We start from the raw sequence: 23620 nt of genomic DNA on the forward strand, positions 1-23620 counted from the left end.
TTGGGATACTTTTCCATAGATATATTTTTTATAGATTCGTATATGTATATAATATTTATATATATATATGCATACAAATTCATCCTCGATTTACAGGAAAAGAAAAAGATATCGCAATACAATATAAATATATGGCTCTTTTCAATCTCATCACGTGACAATCCTCATTATACATAATAATTATAAATTATTTACGATTTAAAAAAAAAAGCTATTTTTTTTAAATGGTAGTACCTACGCACAGCCAACCAACTACCCAAATACAATGTTTTAAAAGTTTTTGAAAAAGGCATTATGATAAAGACAAATATTTCATTTAAGTTTTACTTAGTAAATACCATTATTTCTTCAAATGTATTGTGACAAGTGTTTCGATGCATTCCACATCATTTTCAAATACCATTTGCGGAATGAATCATTTGCGCATTTTTAAAGAAATAGCGGTATTTACTAAGTACAACTTAAATAAAAAATGGATAGATTTTTACCACTAAGTCCTTGCAGAGTGGGGGGTGGAACTCAGAAACGCTGACCAGAGCGCGCAGATAGAGTCCGTAATAAAACTCAGTTCATATTTATATAAAATATTTTATTTCCATTTAGGCACATGACTTAAAATAAATGACATCAAATAAAAATATGTTAAATTAAAAATGATAATTCAATCAGATTATTATACACAAATGTACAAGGTTGTACATTTATAATTATTATATTTATTTTTTTAAATCGAGAAAAAAAAACATTTTAACATAAACATATTTTTTATAAACAAGAAAAAATCACGTTTATTGTCACAAAATATTGTCAGGTATGAAACCTGGCAAAAATTTGTCAGTGTATCCGGTATGCATTTTTGGAACATATATCTTTTCTCGCGCGTAGATCATACGGGTTAGCGAGGAATGGTGAAGAAAAACCGCGTGTATCACGTACGTTCGTATGTGTAGGGCGGATAAATTATATTTAGAGTGTAAAATAACTAATTTATTACTACCTCCTTCCTGGGAGACGAACCCGGGACCTCCAGCGCGGTAGCTAAACATGCCTACCAATATGTATTCAGAAATGATCCTCAAAGTTTGAATGGAGAGAATTGATTGCAGACTAACGACAGAGAATTTGAAAATCACCGTCAGACATCTTATGTTCAGAACCAAAGGATATAAATAGAGTCATAAATATGTCTATTGTTTAAAAATGTTGTCTGGTAAATTGTAAATAAGTATTCGTCTCTTCTTCTTCTTTTTCTAGATCCTAAGGACCTGTTTGTGCCTCCACTTGTAGCTCTTGGGATGTTGACTTCCAGCTGTTTTTCCAGAGGTCTGCCTGCGGGTCTGCGTCCTTCAGGTATTCCTTGAAGGGTGATACGTGGAAGTCTGTCATCTGACATTCTGTTTACATGATCGGTATCGCCTAAATCAGTATTGTAAATCAGAAATTTAATTTTCAAAAAAACCTGATCATTTTTTACCTTCTTTTTAAATGATAAGAATAACCCAAAGGATAATATTAGCAGTTTTTAATGCAACATTATTTACTTGAGTCAAATATTGACATACGTTCATGAACGTAATTTGAGTCATAGAAATACAGTCAACTCCTAATATGACTACTTCTAAACATTTTGAGTTTGTTATTCACAAACACATTACACAATAAAAGTTTGAGCTGCGGCAGGAGTTACTTTGATCCCTTCTTTCGTTTATGGATAATTTTTTGGTGAGGACTAATGTTTAAATCATTATTCATTTGCTGATTTAAAGTGGTTTCCATACTTAGCGTTGAATTCGGATTGTCATCATACACAATTATTAAATCAGGCTTCCCGGGAGTTGAAGAATCCGAAATTGATTTATCGCTGTTAATAATTGGTAGACTTAAATTGTTATCTGGTGGTACAGGTGGGGGGTTCCAATCCGGAGTAGAGGTGGTACCAACATTAACAGGATCATTTACCGAGGGACACTGAGGATCTGATTGTATCTCACCAGGAGCGCAGTCTTGTGGAGTGTTTGAAGCATCGGGTGGAGTTGCGTCAGATTTAGTAGACTCGGTATTTGGTAGGATAATACCGTAGTCGTGAGGTTTGGTTATTATAACACCGAGTATCTGAGGAAACGGCGTATTCTGAACAGCCTCCGCACCGGTCGAGGGTGCAACGGATTTTTTCGCATCCAATAGTTGGACAGAATCAGTATCGGAATCTGTAGAATAATATAAAGTCAAGTTATCATCGCCAGATTTGGTGGAATCCAATTTTTTTGAATCGATACTTTTCACAATTTCTTTGCCATCAGCGGAAGATGCGGGTGGTTTTTGTAAAACTTTACTCGATAGAATAGAAGAATTTAGTTTGTTTAATCTTTTAGCAGCGGGTAAAGTACCGGAGAAGCACCGGATTACGCTGGTTGGCCGGATTTTGGACACTATAATATTAGTACTGTCATATTTTGGACGATAAACGCCATCGTCGATCACCTCACCAGGCAGAGTGATAACAGAAATGCCGGGTTTCTTAAGCCTGGACGGTTTGACGGCAGAATGGGCATTTTTGCACATAAGAGAAGTGGGTATCATAAATAATTGCAAAGTCTCATCGGGGAGTTTGGGTTTCGGTTTATACAGGCTTTTAGAGGCTTCGTAATCACAATCAGCATGCTTGTTTTCCTTTCTTCCCTGTTTTTCTTTCTTAATTTTTGATGGTGTATTAAATAATTGAAAAATTTCTTCGGTGGTTCCGGCCAAAACTTCTGATTTATGACGATTTTCAGTATATCTAGCTTCATAATTGTCAGATGGATCATAATCTGTCTTCTTTTTCTTTGTTAATGGCCTTTCATAATTCTCATTAAACCCCTTATACTGAAGTTGTTCGAAGATGGTTGCGTTTAAAAGATCTTTATTTTTTCCTGAAAGCCTTTTACCTTTCCGGGGTATTGAAGACATATCATTAATGATGGACAAATTTATCTTGTTGCTCAATGGATTGTAAACCAATTTGTCTTTTTTAATCCGTATCGATTTGACCTTTGAATAAGTTTGCGGTGAAGCTAAAGGAACGGCTGTAGATTGAGGTGTAGAAACAGTTTTATATTTACCCATTTTTGTATCGGGAATGGGCGTGTCTGAAAATTTGGAAGTAATAATATCTCTGACGTCGATCTTATTAAATTCATCTAACACAATATCTGAAGTGATTATTGGTTTTTTATCGGGAATATTTTCCACCATATTATTGTCATTATTATCGGCGGCAGAATTCTGTTTCAGCAACGATTTCTTTGGACTAGAAGCTTGGGTAGCATTTAATATTGGTCTTTTTCTCGAGACGGGTAAACTCGGAGTGGACTTTAAAGATTTTTCTGCATTCAGCGAATCACTGTCATCATTATCTTTGGTTACTTGCTTATCCCTCGGCTGAGAGGTGACGATTTTCTTATTTATTTGAGCCACAAACAAAGCCTTCCTCAGATTATCTCCAGAATTCAAAGACTTGTGTAAGTAATTATTCGCATCAGAAATAATAGCGTCTTTATTTATTTTTTCATCTGTATTCACAATTTTTGTTTTTCCTAAAGGTTTGAGGACAAGGTTTTTCAAAACTAAGGGTATCTTTTTAATTGGTGTACCCGAATCTTGCAAAGAAACTGGGGAAACTTTTGTTTCTTCTTTATTTTCTTGTTCAAGAGGGGGTACATAGTAAGTATCGTGGTCGGAAAATTTGACTTGCTTTTTTGGAGTTGAATTATCGGCATTGTCACCGCCCGCAGCGTCCATCGATTTTGCTTTCTTTAAAATTGAAATATGGGGCTTTTCAAACAAAATTTTCTTAAATCCTTCTGTTTTCTTTGAAGTTGAATCACTGCTACCACCTGAAACGTCCAGAAACTCAAAATTAATTTTTTTTCTTTTTTAAAAAAATCCTACAATAAAATGGGACACAATCCGAAAAAAGCATTGTCTAGGGCAGTCTCCAAACTCAATAAGGATGTGAGCTACTTTCAGAAATTTAACTTGTCTGGTGAGCTACCTATACAAATTCCCCCTTTAGAGTTTTTTATCATCGGCCCTTATCGTACCATACAAAATATTTTTATATTAGTTTAAATAAATAAGATAAATGATAAAACCCTTATCCGCACTCCGATGGTGCATAGGGCACTGCTTCATATAAACGCAGTGTTATCTTGATCTCGTTTACACATGAAGGAAAGGTGATCAGCCCGCCGCTTCAGGTACCAGTCCAGGGTAATATTGAATAAATATTACAGTGAAAAAAAACACTTTCAATTATTTGACCCCCCCCCCCTGGGAATCGAACCTGGGACCTCCAGAACGGTAGTCGAGCGCGCTGACCATTACACTACGGAGGCGGACAAAATAAATAAATAAGAACACTAGTTTAAAGGTGGACACTGACCGGAGCATTTCATCGTAACATAACGTCGTAACATCGCTCGCAGCGAGCACCACCCAGCATCCGAAACTATGGATGAAGCGCTCGGCTCGCTGTACTGACTGCCTGAATGCTCGCATCGTTACGTTACGACGAAATGCTCCGGTCAGTCTCTACCATTACAGTAAAACGTAAAATGCATACTTTAAATATTAATTTATAAACAAAATAAAAATTGAAAATAGGTGTGGTTAACCTTTCTCTTGCGGTGCTAAATAAACGCGCGTCCCGATGTTGGATAGTCACTACACAATAAAAAATTAGCAATTTTAAATTGGAAAAATACGGACATTCATAGCTAACCCCCTTAATTATAAATGAAGTAAAAAATTTAGATTTATTTGCTGAAAACATTGAAAAACCATCTGACAACGCTCACGAAACAAGCATAGGTCCGCTCTTGTCGGGAGCTCAAAAGCTACTGACAGCTAGCTAGATAACATTGAGCTGTTTATATATATAATACCTCCGATGTACCTGATAAATTCTTATTATTATTAATATTATTTTTTAAATCAATGCGTAAATATGTTATGGAGGAATACTTGAAATCTTAGTCTTGTATTTATTATATTTATAGAGATATTATGGTTATTGGAAGCAATATGTACTAGGTACACAACATCGGGAAGGGAAGGTTGAAAATAAACATAATAAGAAAATTTACTGGGCAAATTTAATGTCCTACGCGAACCACCGAAAAAATCTCGGTTAGCTACTGGTAGCTCACGAGCTATCGTGTGGCGATCACTGGCCTAAAGGCTGATTGTCAACCTACAAAAGTTATTATATTATAAAGAACGTAATCTTTAAACAGCTTTCCTTTATACATGTTTAAAAATTCAAATAATATGAATAAAAATCACATAATTTACCTACCAACAGGATCCATACTGGCTCTAGTGTAAACACAATACAAGATATTTGGAATTGTTTTTATAAATACGATAAAGAATAACCCTACTTATTTATAAGAGGAATAAAGAAAATGTCAATGTTGGAGATCATTTAGAATCTCTGCTCAGTCAAATGTTATATACTTAAATGAATACCAATGATAATTTTTGTCGAAATATGTATAATTTTAAATCGACTAATGTAAACAACGCGAAAATAACTTTTGTAATACCGTTTGACAGTTGAAATATAAAAGCCACCAGATAATCAACTCTAAATAGACTCCTCCTAAAACGCGTATCCGGATGTGACGTCGCTTGTGGTAGGATGTGATGTCATGGCGGGAAGTGGAAAAACGTCCAAAAGTAAAATATGAAATGAATTATTTTTTAAACATCAAATGATATTTTAATTCAAAACGGAAATTTATCACATAATAATAAAACAAAGATTAAAAAATGCTAATTTATCAATAATTATATTTAGTTAATTAATCGGTAATTGTTTTTCTTATTTTTTTTTAAAATGGCTTTTCACCCTTTTTGTGTTTATTATCTTTTTCTAAGTGTTCTAAAGCAGTCTAAAATTATTTTTTTTACTTTCATTTTTAACATTTGAATTCAAAATATTTGTATTTCAGCAAATGGGGTTAGTTTTATTAGTAATGTTAGTTTGATTTGTGACTTATTTTACATTTTTATTACAGTGATATCTATTTTACAGTGATATCTATTTATTTTAGTCTTAATTTAAAAGAAAAAGGTTATAGGCATTTTAGTTATGGTCTTTTAGCTCTGCCCGTGCTTAGTGACCCTTTTTACGAATTCTTCATTTGGCACATTTTTGTCTATTCTATACTATACACGAAAATTATTGTCTATTTTCTATAGAAGTTTTCTGGAGAAATGTCCTGTCAATTTGACGTTTAGTTTTTGACATACAAATAAGTCTTTGTTTTGACTTTTGACATTAAATGCATACAAATTAGTCTTTGGAATCTCGATTATCATATTTAAATAAACAGTAACTAATGATTTCTGTTTTACAAAAACCTCTTACAACTGTAAATGTTTATAAGAATTGCATCAGCGTTGTACAAAAATCGTTTAAAATGTCCGATGAAGTTAAAAACAGTTGTTTGATACCGGCACAACGGAGAGAGAAAATTCAAATGGTAAATTAGAAATTTATATCGATCACATCGCTGGTTTAAGTTATAACGAATAAGTCATCATTTCTTGAATGTTTTTCGCAGATACTTTGTGTCATATTTTATAAACTTTATAAAATAAAACAACTTAGTTTCAACCAATTTTTATTGGTACACTTTATCCAACCGGTTTCGACAAGAACCTTTTTTTTTTGTTGTTTATTTTTGGCAAAGCACCCAATTTTGGGTGATACCTGCCATACTAGTGATTTTATATACTTAAATAATATTTTTTTTTTATTGATTTTTTTTGGGGTCACACGCTTTTGCTATACTTTTTTAAATGTTTAATAATCGCACCGTCAACATTTTTCGAGTTCATTGACAATAGGTGTTGGACATTCAGCGGGAAGGACAAACCCTCAGACCGAATGTCCTGAATGAACTCGAGGTTAGGGAGTAAGGGGCAGTTGAAAAATACATGGTCAGCAGTCTCATCCTCCTGTCCACACGCGCACAACGAACAAGTTAGAATATTAATCCTTTTGAGGTGGGATGCAAGTACTGTGTGTCCGATCCTCAGCCTACACAGAAGGGACACATTCAGCTTGGGAATCCTAACTTTGCGGAACCAAGGGGATTTGGGTATCACGGGTTGGATTGACTTGTAATAGGATCCAGTGGATGTTATGGAGAACATTTCATTCCATTCCTCGCTTGCACCAGCTTTGAGCCCACTAAGGTAGTCAGGAATGGGAAGGGTGAATAGACTGGGAACCACGCCACAGTCCCGGGCTTCCTTGGCCATGGAGTCCACCCTCTCATTACCTGTAATTCCTATATGAGATGGAATCCAAACTATCGAGACAATTTTATTTTCAACATTAACCATATATAACATTCTTTTTATATCACAAAGAATATGATTATTTTTAAGGACAGAGTGATTATTATTTGAAGATAAAAGGTTCACAACGCTGAGAGAATCAGTAAAAATTACTGTCGGTGACAAGGATTGTTTAATAATTATTCTCAGAGCCTCTCTAAGGGCCACACATTCCGCTGTAAATATGGATGCTTCACGAGGTAATTGGAATTGCTCTTCTATATTAAGGGAAGGAATATATAATGCAGCACCACACGCTCCTACGGCACTTTTTGAGCCATCAGTATATACTGCAACGTGGTTAGGCCAAAGTTCTTCCAACTTTTGTATGAATAATCGTTTAACATAAGAGGCATTAAGAACCAACGAGGTCTTATCTATTCCAATAGAAAGAAATACATCAGGTTTATAAATAGCAGCTTCATATGAAATGTTATATAACGGAAGAGTGGCTTCAAGAGGACATGACATGGTGTTTACAATGTGATGCCAGGATCTACAGAGAATAGGAGGACTGTCAGTATTTTTGTTTGAGGTTGATTGAAAAAAAGCATGAAGAAGTTGAAGCCTCGGAAAAATTGGATGATTACTATCGTTAGTCCTATTGAGGATGAATTTGTTGGATAATAGTTTTTTCCTCAAAGAGTACGGCATATCAACACACTCCGCTTGTAAGGCAATCACAGGAGATGATTTCATTGCTCCCAAAATTAATCTGAGGCATTTATATTGTATCCTATCCAATTTAGATTGCAGATACTTTGGAAGAGGGTCCATTATAAAGCACGCATAATCAATATGACTTCGGACAAGAGCGCAGTAAAGCATGTTCATTGTAGTCGGGTGGGCACCCCACCACACTCTTGAAACTGCCCGTAGGATGTTAATATTCTTTTCACACTTAGCCACAATGTTTTCAATGTGTTTGTTCCATGACAGCTTATTATTCAATGTGACGCCCAAAAATTTTACATTGTCCTTCACAGGAATCCGAATTTTCCTCAATTTTATATTTAACTCGGGGATGTTACGCTTTCTAGAAAATACTACTATTTGGCTTTTGGACGGAGCCAATTCCAAATTACTTTCCTCGAACCATGCCCCGACGGGTTCCAGTGCCCTATTCAATACACTCGAAGCGCGAGGTGTGGATTTGTCTGATGTATACAGCACGAAGTCATCCGCATACTGCAAAATGGAGATTTCAGGGGGAATATGTGTTTGAAGATCCTGAGTGTAGATGTTAAATAACAGTGGACTCAATACCGATCCCTGTGGCAGACCTTTGTACACCGTTCTAATCACGGATCCTTTTGGAGTATCTATGGCAATATCTCTATTGCACATCATATTAAATATCAGGCAGCCAACACCACTGGAGATCCCGAGGGCATTCATTCTTTCCAGCAGTAATGGGAGAAGGACATTATCATAAGCACTACTTGCGTCCAAGAAGCAGGCGATTAAGTCGGTTTTACAGGACCGTGAAACATGGATATCAGTAACTAGTACACTTAGGTTGTCGATGCAGGATTTATTTTTTCGAAAACCAAATTGCCAGTGCGGTAGGAGGTTATTTCTCTCTACAAACCACTCGAGCCTAGTCTTTACCATGCGTTCCAGAATTTTGAGAAAACAACATGAGAGGGCAATTGGCCTGTATGAAGTTCCAAGGGATATATCCTTACCAGGTTTGGGGATCGGGACTATGATTTGTCTTTTCCAGGAGTCTGGGATTGTGCAAGATTTTAAAATGAGATTATACATTTTTAGGATTAGGATCATAAATGGTTTAGGAAAGTGTTTGAAAAAGGAATAGGGAATCATGTCATGGCCCGGAGAAGAATCTCCAGAAGATTGGATTGCCATCGATAATTCATCGAGTGAAAACGGAGATGTTAGGTAGTCAGCGCCTGGAAGGATTGGGGGTTCTCTAGGGAGTTCGGAAATACTGGGAACGTAAGATGGAGCAAGTTTCCCAACAAAATCCTCTATCCAGGATGTACATTTGGAAGTGTTCACCTTCGGAGAGTATGATCCTCTGAATCTTCTTATTGAATCCCACACATCCCCGAGTGGGGTTTCGGGAGACAAAGAGTTACAGAGATTTTGCCAACCCTGTCTTTTTTTTTTTCTAAGAAATTTTTTAGTTAGGGCCTGTACGTGTCTAACCTCCAAAAAGTTGTCAGAAGTTATATTTCTTTTATACTTTCTTATACTGGATGCTCTATTTTTAACCATTTCCGTGCATTCCTTATCCCACCAAGGAGGGGAGTACTTGTGCAAAACCTTTTTAGATATGGGGATAGCAACGTTGGCCACCTCAATTATCAACTCGTGGATTTTGTTAGCTATTGTGTTGGGGTTGTTATTGTCACCATCGATCGACAGGGACTTGGACTTAGCATTCAATGAATCTTCAAAGATTTTCCAGTCAGCCCTACCGATCAAATAGTTAGATCTCTTGGGTTTATGATGACTGTGATTTGAGGAATTAATCATTTTGATGATGATAGGGAAATGATCACTGGAGAAAGGGTCACTCAATAGATTCCAAGAGGACAAGCTTGCCAGGTTGCAGGAACAGATTGAGATGTCCAAGGCGTTTTGGCTATGATTAGCCGGAGCAATACGCGTTGGATCACCATTGTTCAATATACATAAGCTTGATTCCTCCATGAAATCAACGATGGCCCTTCCTGCAGTGTCGGACGACGTACAGCCCCAGGACGTAGAATGAGCATTAAGGTCTCCCAAAATGTAGAAATTTGGGGAGAGACAACTCACGATAGATCTCCAGTATGATTGCTTAAATACGTTTCTGGGAGCTGAGTAAACGGAAACAATTGATAAATCTAGAATTTTTATGGCTAATATTTGCATTCTGGGATGTGATGGAAGTGGAATCAAATCGAAAATTAAATTATTTTTTATTAAGATAGCTACACCGCCCCTTCCGTCAAGGCGGTCGTCTCTGACACAAGAATAGCCAGGGAATGAGATAACTGAACCCGGAGAGAACCAGGTTTCAGATAGGGTCGCAATATCAATTTTGTGAGAGCGGATTAAAAGATTGATGTCATCTCTGTTGGATACTGCGCTACGACAGTTCCATTGGAGAATCGAAAGAGAATTAATTGAAGTGATTTGGGCCATTTTGTATGAAAGCTTGAAGGACAGGAATAATAATAGCAACGTTGGACGGTAAGGATTTTTGGGAGAGTAAGAGATCAAGTAATATGGTTAGAATGGATTTAGAGAAAGATTCATTAGAGAAGGCGAGACTCTGTGATAAACTTTCAGCAGAGTTTGAGTTGATGGCTGGGGAAGAGCTTTGATTGATAGCACATCCATCGGGTGATTGGTAATTTACCGAGCCATTGGGATGGATGAGAAGGGAGTTATGGTTGGATCGGTCGTAGCCGGGAATAAGAGGAGCTCTGGGAGTTTTGTATGTAAATTTGGCACGATTTTTTTGGGGAGCGGTAATTGTGGCGGGTAATGAATTGAGTGTAGCTTCACCATCTAAAGAGGATTTTGAAATGTTTTGAGAAGGATGTTTATTTGAGGATTTTAAGCTATCCGCATAGGATTTCCCCTTACTAAACGTCTGTTTAGAAGCTTCAAAATAGGAAATATTTAATTCTGACATATTTTTCTTAATCAAATTTTGGCGTATAAACTCTGGGCAATTACGATTGGTAGAAAAATGGTTGCCAGAACAGTGTATACAGCTGGCGTTTTCTAAGGAAGCGGAACATGACTCTCCTAGGTGGTTGGATCCACATTTGTAGCACCGAGGCTGGGAACGGCATACTGGTTTCGAATGACCAAATCTACAGCATTGAAAACATTGCATTGTGGGAAACATATAAAATTCCACCTCTACAGCGGAGTAAAAAAAGAAAATTTTTTTAGGGAGAATTTGTCCTTGAAACGTAAGCACGACTGTTTGGGTCGGTACCCATGTATGATTAGAAGAGTCTGGAGATGTTACTTTCCGAGAGAGACGGCGAGATTTGATAATTCTACCGCAATTATCTGGGAGGGTCACATTCTCCAGAATGTCCTCATGGGACCATTCTGTCGGAATGCCCCTAACCAAACCCATGCGTGACACCATATGATATGGGATGTATGCCTTGTAATTATTTTGATTGAGAATACCTTGTTTCTCTGCAAAACTATTTGCAGCCTCGAATGAATTAAGTTCTATGGCAATCCTATTGCGGCCAATAGCCCGTATACCACCTCGAGGTATGATTTCCTGTATTTTATTATTAAAAAGGAGTTTTCCTACCTCTAAGCTATTGATGGAGGAATTTTCTGCAATTTTTTGAATATAAACAATAAAAGGACCGACATCCTTTTCTGTATACAAATTTTTCATTGTTTCATCTCTCGAATGAGTGTTCATACTTACCTGCTTTGACGGTGGAGGACCTTCTTCAAAAGAATCTGCCTTAAGGGTTCGCTTATACCTCACCGTTGGGTGAATAATGGGCGAACCCACATTGGAGTAATCTTCAAATCTAGGATCTGGGGGATCTGGAGGTTTTTCACCTGCCTCCATATTTAATAAGTTTTAAAGTAAAAGACTTTAAATATAAAGAACAAAAAAAATATATAAAAAAATTATAAAAAAAAAAAAAAAAAAATATTATTGTTGCAAAAAAAATGATTTATAACTTGAAATGTTTAAAAGGACTCTAGTTTTATAAATAAAGGGCACAGAAAACGATAGTTTTAATGCAAAATTATATAATTAATAAACTACGATAACATTTGGTTCACAAAACTTCGATTATATTATTTTTAAACACAAAAAACTAGGAGCACTATAACTAAGCAGTTGTATGTTTGACAGTTCCTCGACAAGAACCTTGTCATCATCATGGTTTATGTACTAAATTCTAAAGCATTGAAATACTCATATTTAATTACTCTTCCCTTACCAAAAACTTCCACACACTCCGTACACCATATGAAAATACGATTTGAAAAATATGATTTAAAAACTCAAAACTGTTGTTTTTATTGTGCAGCGAGTGTTTTTGCCTAGAATTTTCACTCATGAATTACATGAAATTATAGTAACTTTAAACATAAAGAGTAAATCCACTCACGAGTAGGCATAGGCTATGAAACTTATAAAGTTGAAGCCTGAGTAGGGACATGATAAACGGTGTTGCATAAGATTTCAGAGTGACTTGGATGTTAGGTAATTCAAAAAAAAAACAACAAAAAAAAAAAAAAAATTATGCATTGCGTAGCGCAAACGTCAACTCCGAATGACTTGTAACCTACCAATTAAAGTGTACCAATAAAAAGTGGTTAAAACAAAGAGTTTTTATTTCATAAAGTGAGTAAGTCATCCTTTGTTTCGCAGTAAATTATTCATTAACCCCCTCAATGAGTTGATGGATGAAGAAGAATAGGGAAGTCGGGGCATCGAAAGGGCTTAAGACCTGTCATAGGCTGATTTAAGTGATCACTTTATTCATGTGCAACATTCAACATTCTACCTATGATTGACAACCACACTACTCAAATTCTTGGAAGTTCTATATATATATGAACCAATTTAGAAACCTTGTTATTGAATCACTAGAACTTCACTAGAGACATCTATTGGTGAGATGTAAAGAAGCTTTTTACTAAGCAGAAACCCCCGTACCGCGTTATCGGAGGGGACGTTACAAGGGGTTTATGTTTTAAATTAAATTTTTACATTCCAACCAGCGAAAATGGTTAAGATTAGTCATTATTACATAAATACAATTTAAAAACATTAACTCTCTGACATTCCCTCCTATAACGCGGTACTTATCTCAACGTTTTAGGGGGGTTTACTGTACTTAAATTTTAGGAACTCACGATATATCATATAATTCATTCATTCTTTCAATGTTTGAGTTCTCGGCAGCATCTATGGTTGATTAGAGCAAGATTTTTTTTCAGCAGAGACCCTTATTTTAACTTCTTCAAACCCTTATCCGCACCGCACTGGTGCATAAGGCACTGCACCATATAAACGCAGTGTTATCTTGATTGTTAACATATGAAGGAAAGGTGATCAGCGCTCCTATTCTGGTGCCAGTTCAGGGTATTATCGAATAAATATTAGAGTGAATCACTAATATTTATTTTCACCTCTCTGGGAATCGAACTCGGGACCTCCAGCATGGCAGCTAAACATGCTGACCATTACACGTATAAAAAATACGTATATGTAGGCGGACATCGTTATTATTATTAACACTTAAACCCTAGATAACTTAACTATTTTATGTATTAATTTTAAATCAAACACAGATTTTTAAACACAAAATTATTAAAACAAATTAAGTATAAGTTTAAAATAGTTTTATCTGCCTCCGTAGTGTAATGGTCAGGACACTCGGCTATCATTCTGGAGGTTCCGGGTTCGATTCCCAGGGAGGGGGGTCAAATAAATATAAGTGATTTGGTTTATTAGGAATGAATGTAAGAGACATTTAACAGTAAATCACTATTCCGCACAGCTACTACATATCGCTCACTCCTTTCAAGAACGTCATAAATCAAAAATTGTCAATTTTCAGTTGTGCATGTTTTCCGAATGCCCAGAAAATGTACTATATCCCAGCAAAAGCTGCACTTCTTTTACTTAATATTTACCCGCTCGTTTTACTTAATATTTAACGAAAGGACATTCGCTTGATAATGCCCTAACAAGGCGAAACAATTGTCACAATATAATTTTTTATGTGTTTTTTGTTAATAAAATACAACTTTGTAGACTCAAAAAATCTGTGTTTGATTTAAAATTAATACATAAATTAAAATGGAGTTCTACAAATTAAACGCCAAATCAATAAATAACTTAACTATATTTGTAGATGTTATGCCATTTGTGGATCGCATAATATTGACATATCGCTCACTCCTTTCAAGAACGTCATAAATCAAAAAACTTCATTTTTCAGGAGAACGTTTTTAAAGTTCAAAAATATAACACAATGTACTAAAAATAAATATCAAGCCACTTATTGAACTTTTTACTGTGCAACAGATCTTTTTAGGTAAAACCTGAAGGTTTTTTCTCCATTTAAAAATATTTAGTATATTTAAAAAAATAATCAAACAACACCTTTTCTTCAAAATGCAAAAACCACACTTTCAGCCCTGGAGCGGGTAAATATTAAGTTAAAGATGTGCAGCTTTTGCTGGGATATAGTACATTTTCTGGGCATTCCGAAAACATGCACAACTGAAAATTGGCTATTTTTGATTTATGACGTTCTTGAAAGGAGTGAGCGATATGTAGTAGCTGTGCGGAATAGTGATTTATTATTAAATGTCTCTTACATTCATTCCTAATAAACCAAATCACTTATATTTATTTGACCCCCTTCGCCGGGAATCAAACGGGACCTTCAGAACGATAGCCGAGCGTGCTGACCATTGCACTACAGTGGCAGATAAGACTATTTTAAACTTATACTTAATTTGTTTTAATAATTTTTCAGCACACACAACTTTTATCAGAAGCCAATCACTGTAAGCATTGTGATGTCCTTTATATTGGAGATTCTATAGTGGAAGCATTAACGCATACAAGTGCCTACAAAAAATTTGCTCCTACAGGTCGGTAACGAAAAATTGCATCCCTTGTTTTTAAAAATAGTATGAATAATATTATTGGGTAATATATCCAAAATTACACACGGTTATTGAATTGAATTCTACTTTTATTAATGAAAATATGTGACGCGTTTGGTCTTATTAAGACATTATCAAACACTATGGAGGCGGACATAATTTTTACACAAATTAAAAGGCTTTTTTCCATGTTTTTTTTCAGGTAAAAGTATCCTTAATTTTGGGATTGGAGGAGACAGAGTTGAACATGTTTTATATAGAATACAAGATGGCAACTGGTTGGAAAAACTGAAACCATTACTGGTAATTTAGCATTTTATATGCTTCATAATTGTTTTATAATTAATATATAACTTTAAAATCACTATAAATATTTTATTATAATTTAATTATGTCTACCGGTTTCGAAGCTAATCACTTCTTTTTCAAGACTGATTATCTTCTTCTTCTTTTTCTAGATCCTAAGGATCTGTTTGTGCCTCCGCTTGTAGCTCTTGGGATGTTGACTCCCAGCTGTCTTTCCACCTTTTTCGAGGTCTGCCTGGGGGTCTGCGTCCTTCAGGGATTCCTCGAAGGGCGATACGTGGAAGTCTGTCATCTGACATTCTGTTTACATGATCATTCCAGTATCGCCTTCGTTGTCGTAAGACTGATTATGTAGTTTTTATTTATTTTATTTTATTTTATTTATTTGGAATTTTTGCAGCCATAACAAAACAATATACAACAATAATTAACAAATCTACAGCCAATTAAAAAAATCCACTGATAATACTATTCTTTTCAAAGTTATGTTGGTGGGGTGAGTGTGTGTGTGTGTGTGTGTATAGTACCTATTCCATGTCAACATAAATCATCCAACAAACAGGGATTATAAACAGTTGGCTTGTTGAACAAACGCCAACGATCAATCATTCACCTAATTTCCTGCTTAGTTCTTTTTTTATGGAATTAGTGCTTTTCCCAAATATATCTACGTCATTAAACATTTTATTATAAGTATCCATAAAACGGTTAATTGTAGTATTTCTGGCAAAATCAGTATTACATTTAGGTACGTGGAAAAGTTGATTATACCGCGTTTGCCTTTGCGGTACCCTAAAATGGATGCGGGTAACCAGTTCTGGTGAATCTATTTTATCAGAAAGGATATTAGCCAGTAAAACCATATTGGCCATCGTACGTCTATCAGCAAGAGTTTGGATTTTATGGAATGAGCACGCTTCGCAGTAGTCGGCAAAAAAAAGATGTTGTTTACGATTTAAGATTTATACGGATTTTTTTTGTATTCTTTCAATTTTATGTAGTACTAAAACACCATCTAAAAAAAATTCTAAATATTTTGGCCTTAGGCAATTGAGATTGGGTAGATCTCTAGTGGCTTTATTTTTTGTGTTAATTAGCAGTCACAGACAAAAGGGATCAGGGATGTTGAGTGATTGGAAACATATTTTATAATAGACTTTTAGAAATATCTTTTTTTTAAATTATCCTCATAACAGTGTTAATCGAATCTTGCATTTTAAATATGTCATGGCAATTACACTATCGGGCACAAAATTACCCTTTTTTTATTAACAGTTACCTATTACGGACATCTCTAGTAGGAAGAAACAATTTTTCTTTGGGATTATTAACACGGATGTCAGCATTATAAAAAAATAGTTATAATTTGAATACTGCCTTTAACCTTTCCCTCCCGGTGATATGTATTTACTACAACTTGACTTTAAAAATAATATAGTAATAAATGAATATCAATAAAAAATATAATAGATACGGGCTCAGAATTTTTGTTTTCCTCCGTAGTATAATTACGTACAATTACACAAAAGTATTTTAATATAAAGTTATTAATTTGCAGCGACGTAAATAAATAATTTGTGAAAAAATCGGGAATAAAATCACCAATACATATACGTTTCCCAGTGTGTGTGGGCGTGCCATGCTTTTTGTACATGCGCACGTCGTAGCGTGTTTAGTAGCGCGCAGGTCGTCTTCCGCAGCGGTCGTGTCGCTACATCAGCTATCGCGGCTACTTGCGATGTATTTTTTCTCGTTTTCAGATACTTACTAGAGCTCACATTACAAAATTGTTACATTTCACCCTCAAATATGGTCAATGAAAGCAACATTTAGGAATATTCATATTTTTTCTGTTTTTAAATCACATTTTCATCTCTCTCTCTGGTCTCAATCCTGCGGGTTAGCCGTAGCAACAGATGACATCTCTTTCGCCATTCTCGCCTATTTTCCGAAGTCCTCTTCAGCTCCTCATACGTCGAGCAGCCCATGTCTTCGTATTTTCATTCATTTTCATTTTCATATGGTGTACAAAATACATATCACTGTTGCACGCGGTAGTTTTTAGCACCGTAGGAAAGGTTAAAAATTAAGGTTTGAAAATTGGATACTAGACAGTCATGAATGTCATGAGTACCACATACTTTTGTGGCTTTAGGTACTTTAAAATATATGTGATCGGGTCAACATGGCAACATTATTTAATTACAATATATTTCAAAATCTACGGTGAGATTATTGTTTTTTATTGACAGGTTGTCTTATTTGTTGGCACCTGACTACTAGAGCTCACATTACAAAATTGTTACATTTCACCTTCAAATATGGTCAATAAAAGCGACATTTAATAATATTCATATTTTTTCTGTTTTTAAATCACATTTTCATATGGTTAACAAAATACATATCACTGTTGCACGCGGTAGTTTTTAGCACCGTAGGAAAGGTTAAAAATTAAGGTTTGAAACTTGGATACTAGACACTCATGAATGCCATGTGTACTACTCACTTTTGTGGCTTTAGGTACTTTAAAATGTATGTGATCGGGTCAACATGGCAACATTATTTAATTATATTTCAAAATCCATAATGAGATTATTGTTTACATATTTTTATTTTTTATTAACAGGTTGTCTTATTTGTCGGCACCAATAATACAAACTGTCTGCCGGCCGACATTGCATCTGGGATAGAAAACGTTGTTAAGGAAATTCAAAAAGCGACTCCTCAATCCAAAATCATTCTGCCGGTAAGAACATTATGAATACTTTCGCAGTTGCGGTTCTGTGGTTAGCTTCCTGGAGTTTTTACTTGGTAAGTTTGTTACTCCACCTCCGTAGTGTAATGGGCAGCACGCTCGATTGCCATTCTGGAGGTTCCGGGTTAGATTCCCAGGGGGGGGGGGGGGTCAAATAAATATAAGTGATTTTTTTCACTTATATTTATTTTCAATTTTTTTTGAGTTTTAATATCTTATCTTGTCCGCCCCCGTAGTGTTATGGTCAGCACGCTCGGTTGCCATACTGGAGGTCCCGGGTTAGATTTCCAGGGGGGGGGTCAAATAAATATAAGTGATTTTTTCACTCTAATATTTATTCAAATTACCCTGGACTGGTACCTGAAGCAGAGGGCTGATCACCTTTCCTTCATGGATTAACGATCAAGATAACACTGCGTTTGTATGATGCAGTGCCCTATGCACCATTGGGGTGCGGATAAGGGTTTGAATGAAATGAAAAAATGAATGAAGTTTTTTACTTGGTAAATACCACTATTTCTTAATATCTATTGTGACTAAAACGTGTAACTTAAATAAGAATGGAAAGAGTTTACCACAAAGTGACTGCCGACTTATCACTGAAATATTTGTACTTATCATGTACTTCTTCTTCTTCATCTTTCTATTGCTGCCGGGGATCTGCCATCTCTTAGATGAATGGTGAATGTTGCCGGCCTATGAAAGTCATAAGACCTGTAAATACCCAGACTTCCATGTAATTCTTCATATCTTCATAGATGTCAAAAAATCTTTTTCTTTTTGTAGATCCTAGATCTGTTTGTGCCTCTGCATGTTGCTCTTGGGATGTTGACTCCCAGCTGTCTTTCCATCTTTTCAGAGGTCTGCCTGGGGGTCTGCGTCCTGCAGGGTTACCTTGAAGGGCGATACGTGGAAGTCTGTCTTCTGACATTCTGTTTATATGTTCATTCCAGTATCGCCTTCGTTGTCGTCCCCACCTCACTATATCCTCCATCTTACACATGCTAAAATGTTTATACAAAATAATAAAAAAAAAAAGGGATTAGTCAATAGTGTTTTACTATTTTGGATTTATATTTTAATACAGTTGCTGCATCCAAAAGGATATACCGCTAACAAGTATAGGACGATTTGTGCCGAAACCAATCAAATAATTTTGAGGAAGTATTCTGCCGCTGCCGGAATCCATATTGTTGACACTGCGTGGGATCAATTCATAGGTGAGTTCATAGTATTTTACATAGTAGTGAAGTACGAATTTCTCTAACTACCCATCTGATGACCTTTTGATAATTCTAAATATTGATATGTCTTCCAGCTGGTCCCTCAAATGGAAAATCCTCAAAATTTTCAAAAGGAAAACATTACTCTCTCATTCAGCCTACTGTCCCATCCCGTCTTTGGTTTAGGAAAATTTCGATGAACAAGAAAGATACATCCACCATTTGTGGAATGAGGATGGGACATTGCTGTACGAGAGAGCACCTTGCGAGGATTGGTGTCTTTGACTCCCCCATTTGCGAGTGTCGTTTTGAAGAGGAAGACCTTAACCACATATTCTTTGTTGCCCAATAAATGACCAAATGCCAATATTTTTTAAAACTCTGGCCCCGCTTATTCCCCTCCCTACAGATATCCATCTCATCCTGGCAAGCAGGAACCCAATTATCTACAAACTTTTTGTTATTTTTTAAAAATTGAACGGAATTAATTTATATTTTAATAATAAGTCTATCATATTTTATAATCAAGTAATATTATTAATTAACTTGACATTGGCAAAAGCAATATGTTTTATATGCAACGCCATATATATATATACATATACAAATACATATATATATATATATATATATATATATATATATATATATATATATATATATATATATATATATATATATATATATATATATATATATATATATATATATATATATATATAAAATAAAAATAAAAAATAGTTGTAAGGTTAACACCTTCACTGCCACGGCAATTTTCAGAATGCCGGTCTAAAAATTCAATTTCACTCAATCACATTTTATAAAAATATCCTTTTAATTCTTATTTTGAATTTTTTTAAAATTATATTTTCTGTTCATTTATTAATAAATTTTCTGTTCATGTAAGGCAGCGTTGATTTTTCAAATGGAGAAAAAACCTTCAGGTTTTACCTAAAAAGATCTGTTGCACAGTAAAAAGTTCAATAAGTGGCTAGTGATTTATTTTTAATACATTGTATTATATTTTTAAACTTTAAAAACGATCTCCTAAAAAATCAAGTTTTTTGATTTGTGACGTTGTTGAAAGGAGTGAGCGATATGGTAAACACGCTCCATCTATTAGAACATGTGATACATGGTTTCGACAATTTAAACATGGTGATTTCAATGTGAAAGATAGTGCATGCTCTGGTAGACCACAACAGTGTGAAGATGAACAATTGAAGGCGTTACTGGATGATGACCCAACTCAAACTCAACAGGGCAAAAGCTTTGAATGTGTCATAAAAAAATACTACTACTATTACTACGCCACACTCTTCTGTCCTGACATACACTCCTCGCCTCCTTCACATCCATACATCTAGTCATATATGCCCTCCGATTACGCAGACTTTTGACACCGCCAGATTTTAGGTTCTGATGGATCTGATCGTGCCAGGTCTTTTTTGGTCGTCCTCGTTCTGTTTTCCCTCTCACATATATTTTCTTAGTCATTCTCTCGTTATCCATTCGCTCTACATGTCCATACCGCCGTAAAGAACTCTTCCTAATCTTTTCAATTATTCCTTGTTCAGCCTTACATTTCTTTCTTATATCTTTTTAATTCTGTCATACAATGATTTTCCACACATTCCTCTGAGGTGGCGCATTTCAACAGCGTTTACTCTGCTTTCATCCTTCCTTTGCCAGTTCCATGTTTCGCTTTCATACATTAATACATAACATTGTTAAACTTTTTTTTTCAGATAAAGACGGAATTATTTCAACGAAACTGATGTACGACTCGCTCCATCTAACTGAAGAGGGATACACAATCGGGTGGAAACCAGTTCTTGAAAAAGTCAAACAGTTGCTTCAATAAAAAAATTATAAATTATTACCCATTCACTATAAATTCGTAAAATCGGTGAATTATACGCACAATTTTGCTAGTTTTCTCTTCAGCTACTATTAGAACTGCATCTCGCTGCGTAGACACTTTGTCATCCGCTGCAGAATAGATGTGATGGCATTATATCATTCAAACCCTTATCCGCACCCCGATGGTGCAAAGGGCACTGCATCATACAAACGCAGTGTTATCTCGATCGTTAACACATGAAGGAAAGGTGATTAGCCCTCTGCTTCAGGTACTAGTCCAGGGTAATATCGAATAAATATAGGGTCCGCCATCTAAAGTTTTTTTTTTCAACTAGTGCTTATTTCGTGAATGGTAACACTTAGCTCATGTCTGATTTGACAGATAATTAGTTTTATCCTTCCGCTGAGCGAATATGGTTGTGTATACGCTTGAACAACGCTGGGAAATATTGCGACATTACTTTGAAAATCATGGTAATGTTGCAGAATGTGTGCGAAAATTGCGTACGGTTTTTGGAAGAAGAGAAGCACCGTCAGCTCCGTATGTTCGTTATCTTGTGAAAAAAGTGAAAGAAACTGGCATCCTCATCGATAAACCAAAGCGTGAAAAGCCAAAAACAGTGCGTACACCCGAGAATATCGATGTTGTGGCAGAAAGTGTGCGTGAAGCGCCATCAACATCAATTCACCGTCGTTCTCAACAATTGAACATTTCGGAGACATCATTGAGACGAATTTTGCATAAAGACCTTGGTATGACGCCATACAAAGTCCAATTGGTTCAGGAGTTGAAGCCAACTGACCATCCAATGCGTTTTCGCTTCGCTGAGTGGGCCTGCGATCGACTTACAGAAGATGCCGATTTTGCCAAAAAAATCATCTTTTCGGATGAAGCTCATTTTGATCTTGGCGGGTATGTAAACAAGCAAAATTGTCGTATTTGGGGCACAGAAAACCCGCACGCATACATTGAAAAGCCGGTACACCCAAAACGAGTCACTGTTTGGTGCGGATTTTGGTCCAGAGGCATAATTGGGCCATTTTTCTTTGAAAATGAGCAAGGAGTGGCCGTTACAGTCAATGGCGATCGTTATCGGGCCATGTTGAACGGATTTTTGTTCACAAAAATTGAAGAGGAGGATATTGGCAACATTTGGTTTCAACAGGACGGCGCTACGTGCCACACAGCCGAAGCTACACTCGATGTTTTGCGCCCTGTTTTTGAAAAAAAAAAGTTATTTGGCGGACCCTTTAGTACAGTGAAAACATCACTTATATTTATTTTCCCCTCCTGGGAATTGAACCTGGGACCTCCAGAATGGTAGCCGAGCATGCTGACCATTAAACTACGGAGGCGGACGAAGGACTGGCATTATATCGGGCGTTCAAATCAAAACGTGTTGAATAATTAACCTATAAATAAATAAAAAAGCTTTCTCAAAGCAACCATAGATGGTTCCAGTGTAACATACAAAGTGCTATGAGATTTATAATATATACGGGAGTTCCAAAAGTTTGAGTATTGTGGTTGTCAATTGTGGATAGAATGGTGAATTTGATACGAAGATATTAGGCCGACCTATGAGACCGAAGATGTCGTACGATGGAGTAGAGAAAAAATAAGATTTTGGAGAGACTGTGTCGTGAAGTGGTTGAAAGCTCATCTCGTCCTGGACATCCTTCAACATCGAATGATGAAAACATCAACCAAGTGAAGAAATTAGTGATCAAAATTGTCTAATACCTAGGTAGCATGATGATCTTGAACTCTTTTAATATTCAGGTACAGCTTTGCCCTCCACACTATCTGAGGTCTAATCTCCTTTTCTGTACCCAAATACATAGAAATAGCGGGCACATTATATTATGATATATATACAGGCACAAATTTAAATAAAAAATTTAGACAGAAATATTTTTTACACTTTTATTCACACTGTTAACAACATTTTTCATATTTTATCAATATCTCAACAGAGATAGAGAACTTGTTGAGATAGGAATATAGAAGTATGGGCATTTATACCGCTTACAACCTGTCATTGGCTGGTTTATCTGACCAATTTGTACTTCATTATGTTCAATCATAATCGAACAATAGTATAAAAAAAATTCTTAATATTTTCACATACATATCGCTCACTCCTTTCAAGAACGTCATAAATCAAAAATCGTCAATTTCGAGTTGTGCGTGTTTTCAAATTGCTTAGAAAATGAACTATATCCCAGCAAAAGAGGCATATTTTTAACTTAATATTTACCCGCTACAGGGCAGAAAGTGTTGTTTTTGCATTTTGAAGAAATAGTATTTTTTAATTATTTTTTTTAAATATACTAAATATTTTTCAAATGGAGAAAAAATCTTCAGGTTTTACCTAAAAAGATCTGTTGCACAGTAAAAAGTTCAATAAGTGGCTTGATATTTATTTTTAATACA

The 23620-nt window shown here is 35.6% G+C and overlaps 2 protein-coding genes across 5 annotated transcripts; one reads left to right on the forward strand and one right to left on the reverse strand.

Annotated features, from left to right (window-relative positions):
• Positions 1-574: 574 nt before the first annotated feature.
• LOC148306088 (uncharacterized) lies at positions 575-5659 on the reverse strand. Of its 2 annotated transcripts, none has more exons than XM_088265616.1 (2): positions 5339-5659; positions 575-3875 (listed from the first exon to the last, which is right to left on the reverse strand). In XM_088265616.1, exons 1-2 carry the CDS (start codon positions 5349-5351, stop codon positions 1684-1686), a joined length of 2205 nt encoding a protein of 734 aa, XP_088121742.1. In that variant the 5' UTR covers positions 5352-5659; the 3' UTR covers positions 575-1683. The 2 variants fall into 2 exon arrangements, with proteins under 2 accessions (XP_088121742.1, XP_088121743.1); XM_088265617.1 differs by having other exon boundaries at positions 581-3875; positions 5335-5474.
• A 572-nt stretch (positions 5660-6231) lies between these two features.
• Positions 6232-23096, forward strand: LOC148306089 (platelet-activating factor acetylhydrolase IB subunit alpha2-like). 3 transcript variants are annotated; one of them, XR_015838051.1, is made up of 7 exons: positions 6232-6530; positions 14904-15021; positions 15239-15339; positions 17969-18088; positions 19185-19317; positions 21069-21486; positions 22439-23096. XR_015838051.1 is itself a non-coding variant. In XM_088265611.1 (6 exons), exons 1-6 carry the CDS (start codon positions 6387-6389, stop codon positions 19670-19672), a joined length of 873 nt encoding a protein of 290 aa, XP_088121737.1. In that variant the 5' UTR covers positions 6237-6386; the 3' UTR covers positions 19673-19687. The 3 variants fall into 3 exon arrangements, 2 of the variants coding, with proteins under 2 accessions (XP_088121737.1, XP_088121738.1); XM_088265611.1 differs by lacking the exons at positions 21069-21486; positions 22439-23096 and adding an exon at positions 19416-19687 and having other exon boundaries at positions 6237-6530; XM_088265612.1 differs by having other exon boundaries at positions 6264-6530; positions 21069-23096.
• Positions 23097-23620: the final 524 nt, after the last annotated feature.

This window comes from Brachycentrus maculatus, unplaced genomic scaffold (genome assembly GCF_059751285.1).
Source record: "Brachycentrus maculatus isolate JH-2025_06_01 unplaced genomic scaffold, ASM5975128v1 h1tg000253l, whole genome shotgun sequence".
Lineage (NCBI taxonomy): Eukaryota > Metazoa > Arthropoda > Insecta > Trichoptera > Brachycentridae > Brachycentrus > Brachycentrus maculatus.

What these genes read in the sequence shown, in the direction of transcription:
- LOC148306089 (XM_088265611.1), top strand. Translation starts at nt 6,387, where the DNA reads ATGATTTCTGTTTTACAAAAACCTCTTACAACTGTAAATGTTTATAAG. An exon ending in CAAAAAATTTGCTCCTACAG is followed by an intron (nt 15,022 to 15,238) that starts GTCGGTAACGAA and finishes GTTTTTTTTCAG; the next exon opens with GTAAAAGTATCCTTAATTTT. An exon ending in AATCCAAAATCATTCTGCCG is followed by an intron (nt 18,089 to 19,184) that starts GTAAGAACATTA and finishes ATTTTAATACAG; the next exon opens with TTGCTGCATCCAAAAGGATA.